General features: G+C 38.8%; 1 protein-coding gene across 1 annotated transcript in view; it reads left to right on the forward strand.

The window, feature by feature from the left end:
- axo (axotactin) overlaps positions 1-20,572 on the forward strand; it is a 564,741-nt gene that overhangs the window by 199,848 nt on the left and 344,321 nt on the right. The window contains exon 12 of the mRNA XM_090371184.1: positions 7,987-8,214. Within this exon, the coding sequence (XP_090227310.1) occupies positions 7,987-8,214 (228 nt within the window). The remainder of the gene's footprint in view (positions 1-7,986; positions 8,215-20,572) is intronic.

A 20,572-nucleotide genomic window follows, 5' to 3' on the forward strand; every position in this document is an offset into this window, starting at 1 on the left:
TTCACGTATTCTTGACCTATAATAAATAAATAAATTTTCTGTTTATACTTCGGGATGACCAAACGGTCAGAGGAGTTTACAAGATACACAGAATACAAGAAACAGCACCGTATTCAGCAGTCACGGGCTTGAACCCCAGTCACTCAAGGCATGTGTGCTTATGCTCCCGCACACCTGACCGTGTCAACACCAAGAATTTAAAAGGAGACCATTCCAGCACATGAAGAAATGGGCATTTCGAGCAACAGAAGTATTGAACCTGATTATATAAAGTGTATTATATAGTAGTTCAGTGAGAGGAGGAAACGTGGCAACCAGAACCCCCCCCCCCTCCTTTCAGCCTTTGAAACTTACAACCAGCATAGAGGCTGTAGCAGTTTGTCTGATAGTGGGTTTTTTTATTAATCATCTAATCTATTTATTTGTCACCTGAGACTGACATCCCAAGAAAGACCTTGATGAACCTGTTATGCAATCCCCCCCACTTGGGGATTTTAATGGAGTAGTGCTGGAATCATAGAGCATATGCTCACTGTCAATGATCTCTCCCTATCCAATGTGGGAATAAACACCTTCCACATGCCTACCTGTACATTTTTTATTGATCTTTCTATCTGCTCCCCTTCTCATCTCTCTTCACTGACATGGAAGTTGGAGGAAAACCCATATGGAAGCGATCACTTCCCCACGAATACCACCCTAATTAGTGGTAGACCATGTTTGCATTTAGTTTACCACGGTGGAAGATTGATCAGGCTGATTGGAATTCTTTTCAACATCTGGCAAATCTTGACCTTGCTACCATCAGTCAGAAGCCCATCAATGATGCATTCACATACATCACAGAAAAGTATTGTCTGTGCAGCTGCAATTGCAATTCCAAAAATATTCACCCAGTTTATGCTATTTCCCAAACGTTGGTGGAATTTAGAATGCACAGCAGCAAAAAAGGCACAAAACAAAGCCTGGAGGCTATTCTGCCAAATATCCTCTGACTGAAAATTTAATATCATTTAAACATGCTTGTTGTTTGTTATTTGGTTTTTAGGAGCATTAGCAACTGAGGTCATTTTGCTCCGGGATATGCGGTGGTCATTCCTTGACCTTTCTGCATCCTCTGTATTTGGTGATGATGGGCTCGAACCCCGGTCTAATCAAGAAGCGTGTGCTACGCACTGCTGCTCCTTCCCACCTGGCTACAGAGGCACCTGTTTAAATGTGCACTAGCCCAAGGATGCTATATGTGACCTCAGAGCCAAAGGGAACCTGGGTTATGGAGGAAATAAACCCAGGCTACTAGCTAAAAGTAGTCTGGGACAAAATCCGGGAAATGAAGGGAAAATATCAACCATGCCAATCCTCGAGAACAATAATGTCCAATTGCAGGTCAAATTGCGTCTGCAATAACATCATCCCCCCCCCCCTTCCCAGCATTCTTGGCCCTGAAAGAGAAAAGTGAGAAACTTACATTAATCTTCTCTTCAAAAGTGCTTGAACTATATAACACACGAAGAGTTAAGTGCAGAACTCTTTCTCACACAAGCAAGTACTGTGGGCTACACAGTACTACTCACCAACTACAGTCGGCACAGAATCGCCAATTTCAAGTTCGTTCGGGATCCACATACTCTCAAGTATTTTGCCAAGAGGAGAGAGTCCCACAAAGATACGTTCTAGGTGTCACGCTTTTTGCCATGAAAATAAACTCAATTACAGAACAACTTGCGCGAATGGTAAACAGTGCCCTCCGTTGATTATTTTATATTTTGCCATTCATGCAATATGAGGCAAAAATTCACTACTGCAAAAATTTCTCCACATGTTCTCAAAACTTGTCCCCCCCCCACGAACATGCTTCTGTTTTGTGTCTCTTTTTTCTCTTTCTTATTCCAAAGGTGTATTCCCTTCTGTTTGGAAATTTACTCACATCCAGCCAGTTTCTAAAAAGGGTGACAAATCCCTCTCATCCAGTTATCGTCCCATTGCACTTACTTCTCTTTCTAAAGTAATGTAGAAATCAATTAACTGTCTACTCTTAAACTATTTAGATACCTTCGATCTGATCAGTGATTGCCAGTATGGATTCTGTCAGTGTCAATCCAATGGTGATATTCTGGCTTATGTTACCCATCTATGGATTGAATTTGTCATTCAATGGAAAAGTTGGATGAAACTCAATCAGTTGCTGTTGACATTTCAAAGGCTTTTGATCATATTTGGCCTAAAAAGGTCTTCTAAATAAGCTTCTATCTTATGGTTTGCCAACTGTTTTTTGTAGTTTTGGGTATCCAGTTTTCCTTCTGACCCCTCACTGTGGGTGATGGCAGATGGCCTCTGTCTTCTAAGTTCTCCACCAATGATGGTGTTCTCCAAGATTCAGTTCTTTCTCCCATTCTTTTCCTCTTATATATTAATGACCTTCTTCCATTGACCAGAAATACTATCCATAGATTTTTTTTTTTTTGATGATAACACATTGCTTTCCAGCAGCAGTGCGTAGCACACGCTTCTTGATTAGACCGGGGTTTGAGCCCATCACCACCAAATATGGAGGATGCGGAAAGGTCAGGGAATGACCACTGCATATCCCTGGAGCAATATGGCCTTAGTTGCTAATGCTCCTAAAAACCAAATAACAATAACAATTGCTTTCCAGTTTGAGAAACCTTGCCCTGCACAAACAGCTTCAAAGGATTATTCTGCTCCTGTGTTTATCTTTGATGACACTCAAATTTCTAGACAAGATCACAAATCTATATTATATTAGGGATTACCCTGAGTTCTACTCTCTCTTGGCATAAGCACATCACAAACATTGCTTCCTCTGCATCTAAAAAATTGAGTTTTTTCTTTCGTTCTCTCTCGGTGTTACTTTTTCTTCCAAACGGCTGTTCATTCTACAAATCTTGAATTCAACCTACTTTGGAGTAGTGTTACCACATCTGAGGTGGTATTCCCATAACCTCTCACTGACTTCTAGACTCCATTCAAAAGATGGCAGTTGGGTTAATTAATGACTCATCTCTTAACAAAATCCTGTCTCTGCACCCTCTATCTCATAGACATTTTGTTTCTGCTACATGACTTTTTTGTAGATACTTCCATGTATTCTGTTCTGTTCTTCTGAATTGGCTTCTATAATTCCTCCCTAATCTTCTCTCTTCTAAACCAGTCAATACATGAAACAGTCAGCATTCTTTTACTGTCCATCTTCAACCTCACAGAACTCACTTTTCTTCTTCATTATTTATTCCTTTGACTTCTGTTTTTGGGTACAACCTCCCCTCACACATTTCATGAAAATTACAATCTACAGAAATTTATGTCTGATGTCAACAAGTACCTTCTTTCATCTTCTGAACCCTTCAGCCCATCCATGGTAATTAGTATTATAGGTTTTAATACCTTTTGTATTTGAAGTTTTCATAAAAAAAAAAAAATTCTGAATCCCTTTTATTTGAATGACACCATGTCTGTGCTATTCCTACAATGCCTACATTTGATGATATGATCAGTACTTTAAATTCATCAAATTTACTTACTATGCTACTAGCATTAGCGTATATATACACGTATAACTTAAACTGTTTTTATTCTTAGTAATCTTAAAACAGCCCATGTATTTGCTTGTTCTAGTACCTCCAGCAATTCTTGAAGTCCCTGACACTTTGCTTTTCAGGCCCATGCATGTTTTAATAGAAGCATTGCAAGGCTCATTTTTACACCCATGTCTGTGGCTACTTGTTAATCTGTTAGTCTCTATATCCTCCCCAAGCTATCAGTTTTCCAACCCAATACTTTCTCAGTAGCATCAGAAAATATTCTTACGCTCCTTCTATTTAAGCATATTCCATCCCTGTAAGTCTCTCCTGTTAACAAGCACAGACAATACTGTGAAAAATTCTACCCCATGAACTGTCAATCAATTTGACCTTCTCCAAATCGATTTTTTTCCGGCCGAATCGATTGACAAAACTCTCATTATGTACTCCCTCCTATCAGTGCTTGGCAGGTTGCAGACACTTTCATTTTCTCTCCTAACTTGTGAATTTTTTTTATCAACATTGCTCTGTTCTTATTAATTAAATCTTCATATCTCCTATTCTTATTATCAGTGCTAATGTGTAGAACAATATCATCTTAGTGCCCTTAAAAGATGATAACTGCTCTACAATGTCATCTACTTTTGCCTGGCAGACATACCTTGGTCCTATTGGAGAAATTTTCTGGAACTCAGAAGTTGATGAAATCAAATAAAGTGATATATAAATAGATGTAAAGAATAATATTACTTCAAAACAAATTAGCTAATGTATGCAGTGCATTACATTTCAGGCACGTTTGATTTTTTTCTTAAACCAAATGATTTTTTTTTCATTTTCTGTGATTAATAGAAATGAAAAGTAAACAGTTAACTTCTTATCAATTAATTGCTGAGAGAATAACATTATAGAACACTTAATAAAACTCCACAGGTTTCTGTTCTCAACTTAGCCATTTAGTTTAATTACAACTGTATAATGTTTATTACTCTCCTCTCAATTTTTTTTTTTTTGTCTCTTTTCTCCCTGTATCTACGTATCACTTAACAAGTGACGTGTTCACGTGTCTTACCTAACAGTGTACACGAGGTGTGCACAAACTGTTTAAATATAAGAATACTGCATTAAAACTACAATTAACCCGTGGATTTCTTTTTTTCCCCATACAAATTGTATATGGAAAAAATCAAAAATAATTGACAGATTTCTATTTGTCTAATTTTAAATTGGCTGGAAAATATTTTTAAGAAATCCAAATACAATTGTGGCCCCAATCCGCTGATTCAGTTACCCACAGTTAACCACGGGGAAAAAAACGAAAAAACTTAGCACGTACTACTCGCGTGTCCAATATGGTACTTCCCTTTATTTTTTACGATGTCGCGTATGGTTTGGTCACCAACATTATAATGGCTCTTTAGACATTTAACGGATGCACTGTTTTCAAACTTTTGAATAATTTCAAATTTTTGTTTAATTTGAAAGCACAACTCTTGTGTTTGCCCATCATTTTCATGATTTCTAAACAAAAAAAAAAAAAAGTTCCGACATTCCTGACACAAATGACGAAAAAACATTTGTCCTTTTGCAGTGCGACGGAACACAACAATCACCGCAACATACCAAATCAAACTAAACATTTGGTCTCTCTTTTTTATTTTGAGCATTAGTTGTGAAGACAGCGGGGGTTGCAAGATAATAGGTACGCTATCCTTCCACTGACGTCTTATAACACCGGTTCTTGTCACTTATTTACGACTTGCAAAATATCTGTTTATACCTATTCTAGTTAGGACTTAAATTTTATGATTTCTGGTTGATTTTTTTTTAAATTTGGAGTCTTGAAGTGTCACAGTTAATCCAATCCTGGTAAATTGAGAGTCTGCTGTACTTTATTATTACCATATTTAATGTTGGTAATGTCTTACTGTTTGTTTAATTTATAAATTAAACTTTATTATACATATATACTGTGTATAATAAAGTACACTTTATGTACCTAATAAAGTGTATAATAATATACACTTTATTAGGTACACCTACCTAGTAGCGTGTTGAGCCTCCTTTAGCCTTCAAACCAACCTGAATTCATCTAGGCATGGATTGAACAAGATGCTGAAAATTGTGCAGGAATGGAATACCATGCAGAAATGTGTGTGTGTGTGTGTGTGTGTGTGTGTGTGTGTGTGTGTGTGTGTGTGTGTGTGTGTGTGTGTGTGTGTGTGTGTGTGTGTGTGTGTGTCATGCAGTTCCTTGAGAATGGAGGTGTAGGCCTGCAGCAAACAGCCCTATCCAGCTCATTCCAAAGATGTTCAATAGGATTGAGATCAGATGGAAGTAACCATCTGACTGAGGATAAACTGTCAACATGAACGGATGCACTTGTTCAGCAACGATGTGGCATTCAGATGTGAATCTATGGGTATCAATGGACCCAACGTGTGCCAAGAAAACATTCGACACACCATAACACTGCCCCCACCACCTTGCACAGTAATTGTCAGACATGACAGGTCCACGGATTTGTTGTTTTTGCCAAATTCTGAGCCTTCCATCAACCTGATGCACCAGGAACTTTGACTTGCCAGACCAAGCAACTGATTTTTAATACTCGATACTCCAGTGCTGTGTTGCTGTGCCTACAGGAGGCGTGCTCTCTTGTTCTTCATTGATAACAAAGGTACGCAATGTGGCCGTCGGCTGTTATATCCCATTCACCACAAAGTGCAGCTAGTGGTCTGTTGCAATATTTTGTTCTGCACACCAAGGTTGTATTCTGACGTGATGTGCAACATTGTGGCCCATCTGTTTGCTTGCACAATTCTAGCCATCCTGCTCTGACCGCTCTCATGAACAAAAGCGATTTTCTTCCACAGTAAGAGATGTTGAGAGGTTGTTTTCTGTTCGTTGCACTATTCTCGATACACCCTTGAAAGTGTGGCACATGAAAAGTTCAGGAGAACTGCTGTTTCAGAGATGCTTTGTCCAGCATACTTTGTCCTACTACCATGCCACGTTCGAAATCCATTAGATCACTCCTTTTCCCCATTCTTGTTACGGTTTGTACGTTTATCTGATACTAGAAAGGTTGTTCTGCTGCATTTATATCCACAACTGTGGTCATTTGACTTGCAACATTGTGGGATAAACCATTTGTGTGCACAGCAGGGGTGTACCTAATAAAGTGGCAGCACAGTGTTATGTACAAGAAAATCACGTTATATATGGGGTCAGCAGGTGTTCGCTTATATCCGTGGTTTCTGCCATCCACGGTAGGCTTTTCAATGTATGCCCCGTGAATACGGGGGTCTTACTGTACAAATTTCATGAAAATCCATCCATAGGGAGCCTTCTATTACATCTGGATGGACAGATGAATGGAAGATAATAGGCTGTTAGCATGTATATATGCAGACATGCCCAAAAAACGTAATGATGGATTTATTTTTTATAAATTATATGCTTTTTATAAATTCTTTTTATATTAAAAAAAAATTGGTTTGATTTTTGATATTAATTTGACTGTGATGCCAAGCAATCAATTTAAATTACAAGTTACAATAGAAGAAATTAATATTTAAAAGCATTTATATAAAGAGTTTTCATTTTTACATAACTTCAAAATTTCATGAAGAAACTAACTCCACAGTGCTCACCTCTGTCGAAAAAACTGACTACAAGGAGCCCAGATGTGTTTGTGAAAGGGGATTGGAAGAGATGGAATTGTAGATTTTAGTTCAGAAGAACAGTGCCCATTAAGTTATCTGTGAAAATCATGAATTTCTCTCTCTCTCTCTCTCTCTCTCTCTCTCTCTCTCTCTCTCTCTCTCTCTCTCTCTCTCTCTCTCTCTCTCTCTCCTCTCTCTCTCTCTCTCTCTCTCTCTCTCTCTGTGTGGGCAGGGGAGTGAAGGATCTTTAATTAACTTGACCATTGTCTTTTGGATAGAGTCAAGGAATTTTAGAGTAATGCATAGTAATTTATGTAGAGCAGAGCAGTTGTTTCTCATGGGAAAAATTATACTGAGAGTGAAAGAGATTGCCAGTTGTGTTTTTTGATGCATAGGCAATGATGCTTTTGCCATAAGAGGTTAGTAGTGAGGACTAATTGAAGTAAAAAAAAAATATGCATCATTGTTTATAAATCTGGCCTATTGAACATAAATTTATTTCAGGAATGAAGGTTAACCCCATAAGTGGATGATCAGCTAGAGATCATTACAAAAATTTCATTCCAAGTGGGCTAATTTTTTAAAGTTTTCATGTATCCCTCATGATAAATAGATAGATGTCATCACAGCCTCTATTGTTTTTGAATTCTGTGAATTATTAAAGTGAAATTTTAAATACCTCACATAATTTAGTTTTTATACTTTCCTTTTGTTTTAAAGGGAATTGAACTGAGGAGTTAAATTTCATTTAACCTACATTTGGAATTTATTTTAAGGTTTTGTTGGGTGCTTAAGAGATATTTTCCTCAATGATGCGTGGGTTGACCCTCGTGATGTGGTAGAATCACCACTAGCAGAAAAAATATCAATGGATAACTGTCAGCTTGTAGATCCATGTCAGAATCCTATGGCATGTGAACATGGAGGCCGTTGTAGTATGGATCATGGAGAAACAAAATGTGATTGTACTAGTACAGGATACACTGGGAAAACTTGTCATTTTGGTAAGTTACAATAATGCTTTATGAGTAATAACTAAATATTCATTTAAATAATATTTATATATATAACTGTTATTTAAATGATTATAAATATGTAAATTAAATAATTTTTATATGAGGTGCTACCCAAATGGTCCTGAAATTTGAATGTTACACAGGAACTACGTCTAGTACTAACTTGTGGCGCTAGGTAACACTGCATGCATCCTTTGTGAATCATTGTGCCACGTGGTGTTGAGCTGGATACAGTCATTGAATATGTATGCACAGTTCTTTGGCAGTGTGTTTTGCATAGTTTGCGATTGTTGCGATGGCTGATGTGAGAGAGAGCAACGTGCTTGCATCAAGTTTTGTTTCCTTCTTAATGATACAGCAGCAGAAACCCATAAGAAGTTGAAACAAGCTTTTGGTGACAATGCTTTAGGCTAGGCGTTGACCTACTACTGGTTTAACCGTTTTAAAAATGGTCATATGTTGGTTGATGATCACGATCGCTCTGGGCATCCATCATCAAGCACCACCCCAGAAAATATCATAAAAGTTCAGGCGGCGATCCATGAAGATCACAGGCAGACCATCCATGACATTTGTGGCATTGTAGGACTATTGTATGGCAAGTGTCGGCGAATTTTGTCAGACAAGTTGAATGTGAGAAGGATTGCAGCCAAGTTCGTGCCACGGTTACAGAGTGAATACCAAAAGCAGCATCGCATGGAAGTTAGCAGAGATCTTCATGAACAGGCCAGGAGTGATCAAAACTTCTTTTCTGCGATCGTCACTGGTGACGAGAATTGGGTTTATGGATATGACCCAGAAACCAAGCAACAATCATCCTAGTGGAAGAGCCCATCTTCGCCCCGACCGAAGAAAGCTCGACAAGTGAGGAGCAATGTGAAGTCCATGCCGATCTGTTTTTTGGACACTGACAGGATTATCCATAAGGAATCTGTCCCTCCTGGTCAGACCATCAACACAAAGTTCTACTGTGACATTCTGAGGTGGTTAAGGGAAGCTGGCTGGACAAAATGTCCAGAGAAGTGGCGCGCAAAGAATTGGGTCCTTCATCATGACAACATGCCGGCTCACACATCTCTTGCTGTGGCACGCTTTTTGGCATCCAACAATGTGACAATCATCCCCACCCCCCTTATTCACCACACTTAGTCCCCTGCGACTTCTTCCTCTTCCCAAGAATGAAAATCAAAATGAAGGGTCGAAGATTTGACAGCGTAGAGGATATCCAAACCAAATCACAGGTTGTGCTAACACTGTGACGAAGAAGGACATTCAAGTTTCATTCAGATCATGGGAGAACACTGGGATCGGTGTGTACACTCTCAAGGGACTACTTTGAAGGTGACAAATAAGACCCAGGGTGAGTCTGATTTATTTTATAAATACATTTCGGGAACTTTTGGGTAGCACCTCATATATTTATGTATATTGTTGTATATTGTCGTTTGTATTTGTTTTTTTATTATAAATTTTAATTAATATTTTATTCTTTTTTATCATATAAAAATAGTTATAATAAAAATATCACTTTTGATTAGTAAATATTTTTACGATAGTGTTGTACAGAGTAGTCATGACATGCTTATATCATGACTTATATCATGCAGTGGAAAACCCGAATAACGAAAATTCTGATTACTGTTTACTTTACTCAATGCTTTTGTGGAAACTCAGTTTTAGTTTGATACCACAAACAAAATCACCATGAAGTTTTACACTTACTGAAGTTATACAAGAGTAATATGAAGCAAGACACTGCTATTTTTAACAAGCTTTAAAGAGTATTTACTAACATTCCTTTGAGAAATGCACTTCTATTATCATTTAGGTATCACACATTACAGAAAAATGTTTTGAAAATTCTGCATTGAAAAAAGACTAGGTCAATGCCAATACACTACAGGTTAATTCAAAATTCATTTACATCTTTATAAATCTGGACAATGACTTTGTCCCACCGTTAAAAAACATCATGTATTTGCAACTTAATGAAATATATCAACACTGAGTGAAATTAAATGCACTGATCTTATATTTACTATAATATGTCATTGTTCTTATAGCACATTGACTGTAATACCTCAGTGATCTCATAGTGACAGTGGAGCAAGTGGTGCTGTCCCCTGTATGGCTACCACAAGAAAAGGGCAAGACCATCCAGCTTCAACTGGAAGTGCTTTCTGCACAACTGCACTAGTGACCACTGAAACAGCAATGCATGAAGTGGAGCATTGAAATGAATGCATGCATCATGCGAAATAACCAAGCTGTAGGCTGATATGACAATATACAGGTCAAGATTACATACCAAGTGGTTGGATCGATTCCAGGATATTCAGGTCAGTGAACAGCGGACCAGAGAAGGACCGTTTTCACGAAGAGCAAGATAGCTCCTGCAGTCTTGGAAAAAAATCAAGCAGGACATGAGCGATCAACTACAAAGAACAAAGTATGGACAACGTGGAACCAGAAGAGGAAGAGCAAGAAGAAATAAAACCCAGAGTAGCTGAAGTGGAAAGAGACATGGTCATGATATCCAGAATAGAAGATAAATGGAAGAGGGCACTAACAGAATTTGAAGGAATGGACCCCACAAAGACCCATTACTGAAGCAGAGACCCAATAGAATCCTGTGTAAAGTCACTGACCACCTCAATCGGCAAATAATTTCACATTACCTCTTCAACAATGGTGCAACACTGGAGGCCATCCACACAGCTGTATACTGTCCTGCCTTAGAAGCCACTAGGATTAATGGATGAGAAATGAGAGACCAGCAGCAGAAAAAAAAACGAAAAAAGAAGGAACCGCCAGCATGGGAAAGAAGACTTCAGCAGAAGATAGAAGAATCAAGAGTCAAGATATGCCAATTGACCTAGTACCAATGGGATAATAGGAGTAAAAAATTGATTGGAAAAGTGAAGAGCTTCCTCAAGAGAGACAGCATCCACAGCAAACACAAGACCAAAAATCAGAGAATAGGAGAATACTTGGACGCACTGAAGCAGAACCTCCTCCCCTTACACTCAGCAAGAGACTATGCCAATATAAAGAGAGCTCCCAGAGTAAAATAAACAACCAAAACTCCATTGAGGACCATAAAGCCTTCTATGAGAGTCTCGGAGAAGACGGGAAAGATGGAAATGAATCACTCGAGCAGAAGACAAATGAAGAGTTCTGGGGCAGCATATCGAGCAGTGAAGTAAGACATAACAGCCAACTCCCCTGGATAGAACTAGAATGGAAGAAAATCAAGGACATATAAGAGATGAGAGAGAGAGAGAGAGAGAGAGAGAGAGAGAGAGAGAGAGAGAGAGAGAGAGAGTGAGTGGGATTTAGGAGGAAGAAGTAAAACAGTCGATCAGGAACTCCCATAACTGGCAAACCCCAGAATAGATAATGTCCACAACTATTGGTATAAGAAGCTCACTTGCACACACAAACACCTAGCCAAGCAGTTCACCTGAATGATAAGACACCCAGAGACAATCTCGAAGTTTCTCACTCAAGAAATCACATATCTGAAGCCTAAAGACCAAGTTAAGAAACCTGGCAAAATACAGGCCAATCACCTGTCTCTCAATGATGAACAAGATCCTGACCAGCTGCATAACCAAGAAGATATCAGACCACTTGAAGAGCCAGAATGGCCAAATAGCAGAAAGCATGCAAGGAGCAATTAACCATAGATGTCGCAGTTATAGAGCAAGCCTACAAGAAGCGCCGTAATCTGTACTCTTCCTACATCAATTACTGCAAGTCCTTCGACTCTGAGCTTCATAGCTGGCTAATAGAGACACTGAACATTTACAAAGTCAATCCGACAGTGACAAACTTCCTAGAAGCAACAATGGCAAAATGAAGTACCACTGTCAAGGTCGAGAAGATTCACAGATTCACAACCAGACTGATCCACAGGAGAGAAATATTTCAGGGAGATGCCCTGAGCCCACTGTGGTTCTGTCTAGCACTCAACTCATTATGCTCAATAGCAGCAAGTATGGATATAACCCCAAAGAAGGAAGGAAAAACCTGTACACCCTCACCCACCTAATGTGCATGGATGACATTCAAGTTCTACACTCAACCGAGAAGCAACTCCAACAACTATTCTGGATACTGAAGAATTCAGCAATGATATCAGGATGGTCTAGACAAATTCAAGACCCATAATTGCATCAGGAGAAACAGTCAGCTGAAACTACCAGCTACAGACTGGTAAAGAGATTGAAGCTATGACAGAGAGAGAGAGAGAGAGAGAGATAGAGAGAGAGAGAGAGAGAGAGAGAGACCTACAAATCCTGATGCATGTTCAGGATTTACAGCACAAGGAAATCAAGATGTGCCTGACTGAAAAATACCATCAGAGATTCAGAAGCCTGTTGAAAGCAAAGCTGAACTGAGGGAAAACAGTTAAAGCCATAAACACCTATGCAGTCCCAGTGCTAACATACTCCTACGGGATCATAGATTGGGCCAACACTGAGCTGGAGGATATCATGGGAAAGGAGAAAGACAAGAACAATGATGACCAAGAGCCACCAACACTACCTGAAGTCAGCTGTGGAGAGACTGTTAATAGCTCAGAAAGATGAAGGAAGGGCCTGATAGATTTCACTGAGGAAGAGAAAACAGAATAGCTAGGGAAGGAAGATAGACAAGCAGCATACCCCACTAAGCTAGGAATCCCCTCCTGCCCAGATGGCACAAATGAAGCTAGAAAGATGGGCAAGGAAGACACTCCATTGTAGACACTACAATGACCTCCACCAAGATCATAAATAAAATGGCTTCTAATGCATGGTGCACAAGCGGGATGCATTTTCCCAAGACTGAAGGATTCATGCACACCATCCAAGACCATGTAATCAACACTAGAAAATACATTGCCAAGGAGCCTGGAGTGTCAGATGACCCATGTCAACGATACCATCTGACCTCAGAAACGATCCAACACATCACCATGGAATGCAAGGTGATCACCCAGACTGAGTACACTTATAGACATGACCAGGTAGCCAGGATAATACATTAGAATCTAGCAAGGAAATACTAGTTGACCAAAGAAAGTGTACTGTATTACAAGTACAATACGAGGCAGTACTAGAGACCCCAGCCCATAAGGTACTGGGATCATGCTGTAATAAAGGACAAGATAATTCTACACAACAGACAGGACATAATCCTTGTTGACAAGAAGGAAAAAGCTATTGAAATGAAAAAATTATAATTCCTCAGAGCGGTTAATACTAGAATATACATATAGAGAACGGTTAGTATACAAAAGAGCTTTCGGCTGAGTAGACAGCCTTCTTCAGTTAAACATATTAAATGGCAGTTAGAATGGAGATGTGCACTGCCAAGTTGGTGCATGAGGCGCGTGGCTAATTGTTTGAGGTTGAAGTTTGTGGCTGTGACGTATGGTGGTGATGCGGCCAGCGTTTGTCTATGGACAGAATTATTGCTTCTGTGATGGGGTTAACTTGACAACCACTGTTCCTGTTCAAAGAGGTATCCGAGCATTTTATGTTTAACGATTCCAACCAGGTGCACCGTAGGTAATGGTGGGACCTGTCCACAACCACGACATAGCGGTGTGGGTCAGTGTCGTGGTGGGTTGTCCAGACATGCTCGGCAATAGCTGAGTGTTCCACATCTGCCAAACGGATCACCCGTTTGTTCTGAGAGACGTTTCTCGAGCCAACGTCCAGTCTCTCCAAAGTAGCAGCTAGTGCAGTCACGGCAAGAGATGCGATAGACAAAACCGCTCTGCAGAAGGGTGGGGACAGGTGTTTTCACGTTGGAAATGAGAGAACGCAGTTTCTTTCCTGGGAGTTGGATGCACTTTATCCCGTGTGATTTTAGGATTCTACCGATCTGTTGTGACAGATTGGGGTAGTATGTGATAAATGCCCTCGTGGATGACTCGCCACTGTTGACGTTACTGTTGGTCGCTACGTTGTCGCGTGCCTGTAGGTCACACCTGTCAAGGATGTCGATGGGATAGCCACACATTTCAATAATATGAATCCGGAGCGCATAGGCCTCTTTCACCATAAGGAAAAAGCTACCTATCTGATTGACATCATCACTATCAGCCATTTTCAATCCACAGCAGGTTGAAGGCCTCTCCAGCAACTTTCCAGTTCCTTCTGTTTTGTGCAATGGCCATCCATTTATTACCCATGAACTCATGCATTTCATATGTTCATCTCTGTTGGTGTCTTCCAGGTTTTCTTTTAGCTCCTCTCAGGTACCATTCTGTTATTTTCTTAGTCCATTTCTCATGTCTTCAGGCTATGCATCCTGCCCAAGTCTATTTCAGTTCTTTAGTTTTGATAATGCCCTTTACTTGTGTTTGCTGCCTAATATGGCTAAAAATGTGTTTCTCTTCTTATCTAGCTGTCTCATTCCTAACATAATTCATTCCATTCTTCGCTATGTAGTTTTCAGCTTCTTTTCTATTCTTTTGGTGAGTGCCCAAGTTTCAGTTCCATAAGTCATGGTGGGGAGACAAATTGGTTCATTAGTTTACGTTTCAGACAAATTGTTATATTGCTCCTCAGTATGTGACTATATTTCCTGAATGCTATCTATCCGAAATTTATTCTTCTCTTGACTTCTAGCCATTTATCATTATTACAGCTAATGACTTGTCCCAGATAAGTGTACAAATCCACCTTTTCAATTACTGCTCCTTCAATGATTATATCCCTTTCCGTGGCATACTTGTTGATCATTACTTTTGTTTTAGCCATATTCATCTTTAGTCCAAAATCCTTACTAACTCTGCAAAACTGATTAAGATTTTCCCCTAATTTTTTGGGATCATGGCTTATAATCACAATATCATCTGCAAAGCGTAAATGGTTTAAATCAGTGGTTCTCAAAGTGGGTGCCACTTACTCTTTATAGGGGTGCCGTGACGTCAAATTTAGCATCCACTTACATTGTGGCCGTCACTACAAAAGGTCGTTGAATTTCATGCAACTGTGTAAATTAGAAGTCGTCATGAAATAATTGCTGGCCACATCATAGTGTTTATGTACACACACCTACATATATGGAACAGCCGAGCCACACTGTCTGTTGCGTACACTGTATTTGAAAGCACCACCTTACAAAATATTCTGCCAGTGCCCATCGCACCTGGTGCTGGGGGTGCTGGGTATTTTTCTTAATGGATTTAGGGTGCCTTCACATCACAAAGTTTGAGAACCACTGGTTTAAGTACTGTCCATTCACATTGACTTCTTTCTGTGACCAGTCTATCTTCTGAAAGCTTCCTCAAGGACAAGCAGTGCAGTGTTCCAGTTTTATTTATTTATGTTAATTTTTAAGGGAACAGCATAGCACACATGAATTAAAATTGGTATGATAAAGTAGATAGCAAAATTTCTTATGATCTGAATTATAGGTTTCCACAAATATTACACAAAGTGGAGTTTTGTATATTACAGGTAACCCTCATATAATGCCCTTTAGATAGGTTCCTGTAAAATGCCGAGTTGTGCGAAACCATGTTATATGGGACTAAGAAAAAGTACAAAGGGGGGGGTTATGTTCCAAAAGCTAATAAAAATACACTATTTCATTAACAAAATGTTAAAAAAGCTAACAAAAATATGCCATTCTAGATTTTGTGTATCTTTTGGTCTTTAAAAAAATCAGTAATCTTGGTTTGTTTGCTTTTGCTTGATAAATCTTTGTGAATTTCATTGTATGGAACTAAGCAGTTCCATACGATGTTTTGAAACTCCCTTTTATTCAAGAATCTGCATTCAAAAAATAAGATTCTAATTTGCTCGGCTAACTTTGTGCCTTCCCGTATGCTTTTTAGTGTAAAATTTGGAAATTTTGAATTTTCATCTGCGCTGTCATCCTCTGAATTGATTTGGTTTATCTGTGATGCCATTTCCACCAAATCTGCTTTGCCAGACAGCCTCTTTTTCTACCAGTAACTTTTGAATGTCTTCAGTAATCATATCTTTTTTTAAAATTTTTTCAGGAGCATAGGCAAATAAGGGCATGTTACTCTGTGTATATTGTCTATAAATTGCTTGTCCCGAGGTTGATTTTCTGTTTTGCTGGACATGTGTTTGCGGGAAAAAACCATGCCACCCTTGCCTGAACCCGACTAACTTCAGCCACGTTGTGAAAAAGACCCGTAAAAATTCCTCCCGTCATCAACGGGATTTGAACTTAAGTCTTTTCCACTCAGTGTAGGGAGAGCGATTGTATCAAAACCTTCCCCTTCTACCAATGTACCAAGTTCTTCCATCGCACAGATTCCGTTTTCTGCTGGCTCGACCATATTTCCTGAATGAACTAACTCTGGCCATGGTTTTACTTCTTTCAGCAATAAAGCTATGATTCTCATACAGTCCACAATTTAGGAATGTTTCCATGCCTCCATTACTTCAATAGATTTGAAATCAATTTTTTTCAAAATCCATGCAATGAGTTTTAAAGGAGGATATAATGCCTTGATCTGATGGCTGAATGAAAGAAGTTGTTATTAACCTAGTACAACTGTGGTGGTAGGAACGTAACTTCAATGTTTGGATGGCTTAATGACTTAAATCTTTTGGATGGCCCGGTATGCTATCCAATAGTAATAAAACTTTGAAATCTAGATTTTTCCACAAGTTCAATAGCACAGAACATAACACAGGAATTTTCCAACAAAACAAAATACAGGGATTTCTCAGTAATTTTTTTGACTAGCAAGTCAACAGTGAGGATTCAAAAAGAGTGGAAATGTTGAAAAATTACATCCAACATAATAAGTGGGTTTTCCCCACACAAAAGCTCAAAACTGTTTTGCAAGGTTTTCATATTAAAACAATTTCATGTTTTAATATGAAATTATCTAATTATATTGCACTAGTTTTATCATGAAGATATTAAGATAGCCAATGGTACATTTTGTATGCAAAATCGATACAGTGTTTCCTACTATAGCTTGTTTCACTCGGCATTTGTATGCTATAGTGATCTTTATATTTTGATACACTCCCTACAGAGTTGTACTTGGATCTCCTAGAATAGTGCTGTTCACTCCAAACACCTTTGGAGTAATTATCCATTAGCATTTTTTGGGTGCTTATGAGGTCCTGTCAAAAAATCTTCAATGCCTTTCAGTCTTATTTTCCAACTAAGTGTAATTCATTAGTGCATGTTTTGATTTCATAATTAAAAATCGATATTTAACCTATACTGTAATTAATGGGAAGACAACCAAATTGGAATTGCTGCAAAGAGGTCTCCATTTATGTCATGGAAAAACTCTGAAAGCTCTATTAATTGTTCCAAAACTTATTTTTCATGAGTAATTTATATCTCTGTGTTAATTTTCTGGAGCTGTTTCTACTGAAACGAGTTTCCTGTGTCTACACCTGTAAATTGCTACAGCCATGTGGCATTTCATGCACATTACAAAAATATACACATGGTGCCTCCATAGCCAGGTGGGCAGGAGCGGCAGTGCATAGCACACACTTCTTGATTAGCCCGGGGTTTGAGCCCGTGACCACCAACTACGGAGGATGTGGAAGGTCAGGGAATGACCACCGCATATCCTTGGAGCAGTATGGCCTTAGTTGCTAATGCTCCTAAAAAACCAAATAATAACAACCTTACACATCCTACTTTCCAAAGTTACACATCCTACTATCCCATGTTACACATCCTACTATCCAATGGGAAAGGGAGAATCCTCCCTGAGGTTCTAATTAGCTGAAGTTTATTGAGGTGTTGCTTATTAAGCTTTTCTTTAGGAATAAACTGCTGTTTCCTGATAGGGAGTTGTTTTAGCTGCATACAGCTCATAGCACCACTCAGCAATGATATTTTGGATTTTTTGTCAGTTCTGTTTTTATATAGTTTATATTGATCTTGTGCCTGAGTGATTTATTTTAGTCTAACCATGTTCGTAGTTTCAAGTTTTTTTTGAAAATGGCCTCAAGGAGTTCAAGTGAGTCAGCTAGTGATAATAATGCAAAGATGATGAAAAGCTTATCAGAAACTATGGCTAGATTCAGGGAGCACTACATTTACAATACATTTAACGTTTTAAGCAATCTGAAAATTTACAGTATTTCAAGCTGTTATTTTAAATATTGTAATAAGGTTTTGTAATTTTAAGGTAACTTTTCTTACATTTCATTGAACATATAATATACAGGCTACCCCTGTATAAAACGATACGTCTACAACACAGTTTTGCTCTAACATGATTGATAAATTGCAGCAATCCTCGCACAACGCGGTACTTATATAACAAGGTTTCACTCTAACACGGTTTGAGAATTGCTGGAAATCTATAACATTTGAGCTTTTGTGCTGGGGGAACCCTGCTATTATGTTAGATGTAATTTCCAATATTTCCATTCTTTTTGTGAATCCCTGCTGTTGACTCGATAGTTGTTTTCGCCTTTGTGATATTTTTCCAAAGTACATTTCTGGAGGTCACTTCCATAAAACAATAAAAACAATTTGCAGTTTCTGGTTTATTGGTCTTTTCTGTTAGTGTAATCAATTATAACTGGGTAGTAAACTCGATCTCCTTGCATTTGCTATAATATCGATAGATGGAATTCTGTGGGTTTTCACTTTATTATGATGAAATGTGTTTCCCCTTCTATGAAATATTCAATCATAAAAAACATAAATAAATTTCATAAACTCATTACCCCGTATCATGTTTGTTGCAACTTGTGCATGCCGTGTTCTTTGTTATTAATTGCTTATCATTTTTACTGTTTTAAATTTTACAACCAAAAAAAAAAAAAAAGTCAGTGAACAGAGATATCAATTAGTATGTACATATTACAGTACATATTAATTAAGCTATGTATGTAAGCATAAATTTATTTTTATTTTGCTAAGTGGAAAATATTCTTCAGATTTTCACGTATCATTTAAAGTGGGGTTCACTGTATTTTGTTGGGAAATCCCTCGGCTCTGTGCTATTGAACTTGTGCTTGTTTGAGACCATAAAAAATAATTGTGACTTCGAAGAGTGCAGTTCGTGACTTTTAAAGAGAGTAGAAGGTATGAAATCTAGATGCTGCAGAAGAGATTATGCTTAGCAGCGATGAAGAGGAAGAAAATTAAATGAACGTACATTATCTCACATGTAAGTATCAGTTTATAAGGTAAGACGTTTGTTCAGTTATTGCTATTTAAATTACTACTACTATAAAAATTAAGTTTGCGATAGTTATAAAAAAGTGACGTATTTTTGTTAGCTTTTGGTATGTAAACCCCCCCCCCCCATTTTTATACTGGGTATAACATGGTTTCGCATTATACGAGATTTTGTAGGAACCAGATTACCGTGTTATATGAGGGTTACCTGTATTTATATTTTTTTTTGCATAAATATACACTGAGTGGACAGAAACCATGAGATACCTACCTATTAATATGTAGGCCCACCTTTTGCCCGCATAAGAGCAGTCACATGGCAAGGCGTTGAATCCACTAGTTCACAAAAGCATTCCACAAGTATTTTCATCCATGCTTGCTGTACCGCTGTCCATAATTCCGTCGCATTTATGGATGGAAGATCCAAAGCTCAGATGGACCTTTCCACAGCATCACAAAGATGCTCCACAGGGTTCATGTCCAGTGAACGGGGAGGCCATTCCATAGTGTTAAAATCTGTGGAATGCTCTTCGAACCATGTTCTAGTTATCACAGCTCTGTGAGGAGGCGCATTGTCCTGCTGGAAGAGTCCGTTGCCCTGTGGGTGCACGATGACCATGAAGGGATGCAGATGGTCTACAAGGATGGACATATAACCTGGACCGTTCAGAGATGTGTCTAGATGTACCAGAGGTCCCAATGTGTGCCAGTTGAACACTCCTCGGACCCATTACCAACCATCCACCTATCTGAACAGTTCCTTGTTGAAATGACGGGTGCATAGCTTTGTGTGCTTTCCGCTAGATACGCACCCTCTCGTTTGCCCAAAATAACTGGAAATGGGACTCATCGGATCTCCAGGTCCAATCATCCAAGTTCCAGTGCCAATGTTCTTTCACCCAGTTGAGGCATAGAGTCCTGTATCATGGTGTTAGTAATGGGACTCTGGTGGGTCAGCAGCTCCCATAACCTATTGCAGCTAATAATTGCCTAATGGTCTTGGTGGAGACGTTTCTGGCATCTCCCTTGTTGAAGTTGGCGGTGATTTGTGCCACTGTCACTCTCTGGTTGGCCGAAACAATGCGAGACTGATGTCGACGGCCACATTCTTCCACCACCTTTCTCTTCCCACGGTGCTGTTCACAATGAGATATTATTCTGGAAATTGCATATTCCTGATACACTCTTGATACTT

The sequence above is a fragment of the Mastigoproctus giganteus genome, chromosome 4, assembly GCF_048544385.1.
Source record: "Mastigoproctus giganteus isolate SK-2022 chromosome 4, ASM4854438v1, whole genome shotgun sequence".
In the NCBI taxonomy this organism is placed as follows: domain Eukaryota; kingdom Metazoa; phylum Arthropoda; class Arachnida; order Uropygi; family Thelyphonidae; genus Mastigoproctus; species Mastigoproctus giganteus.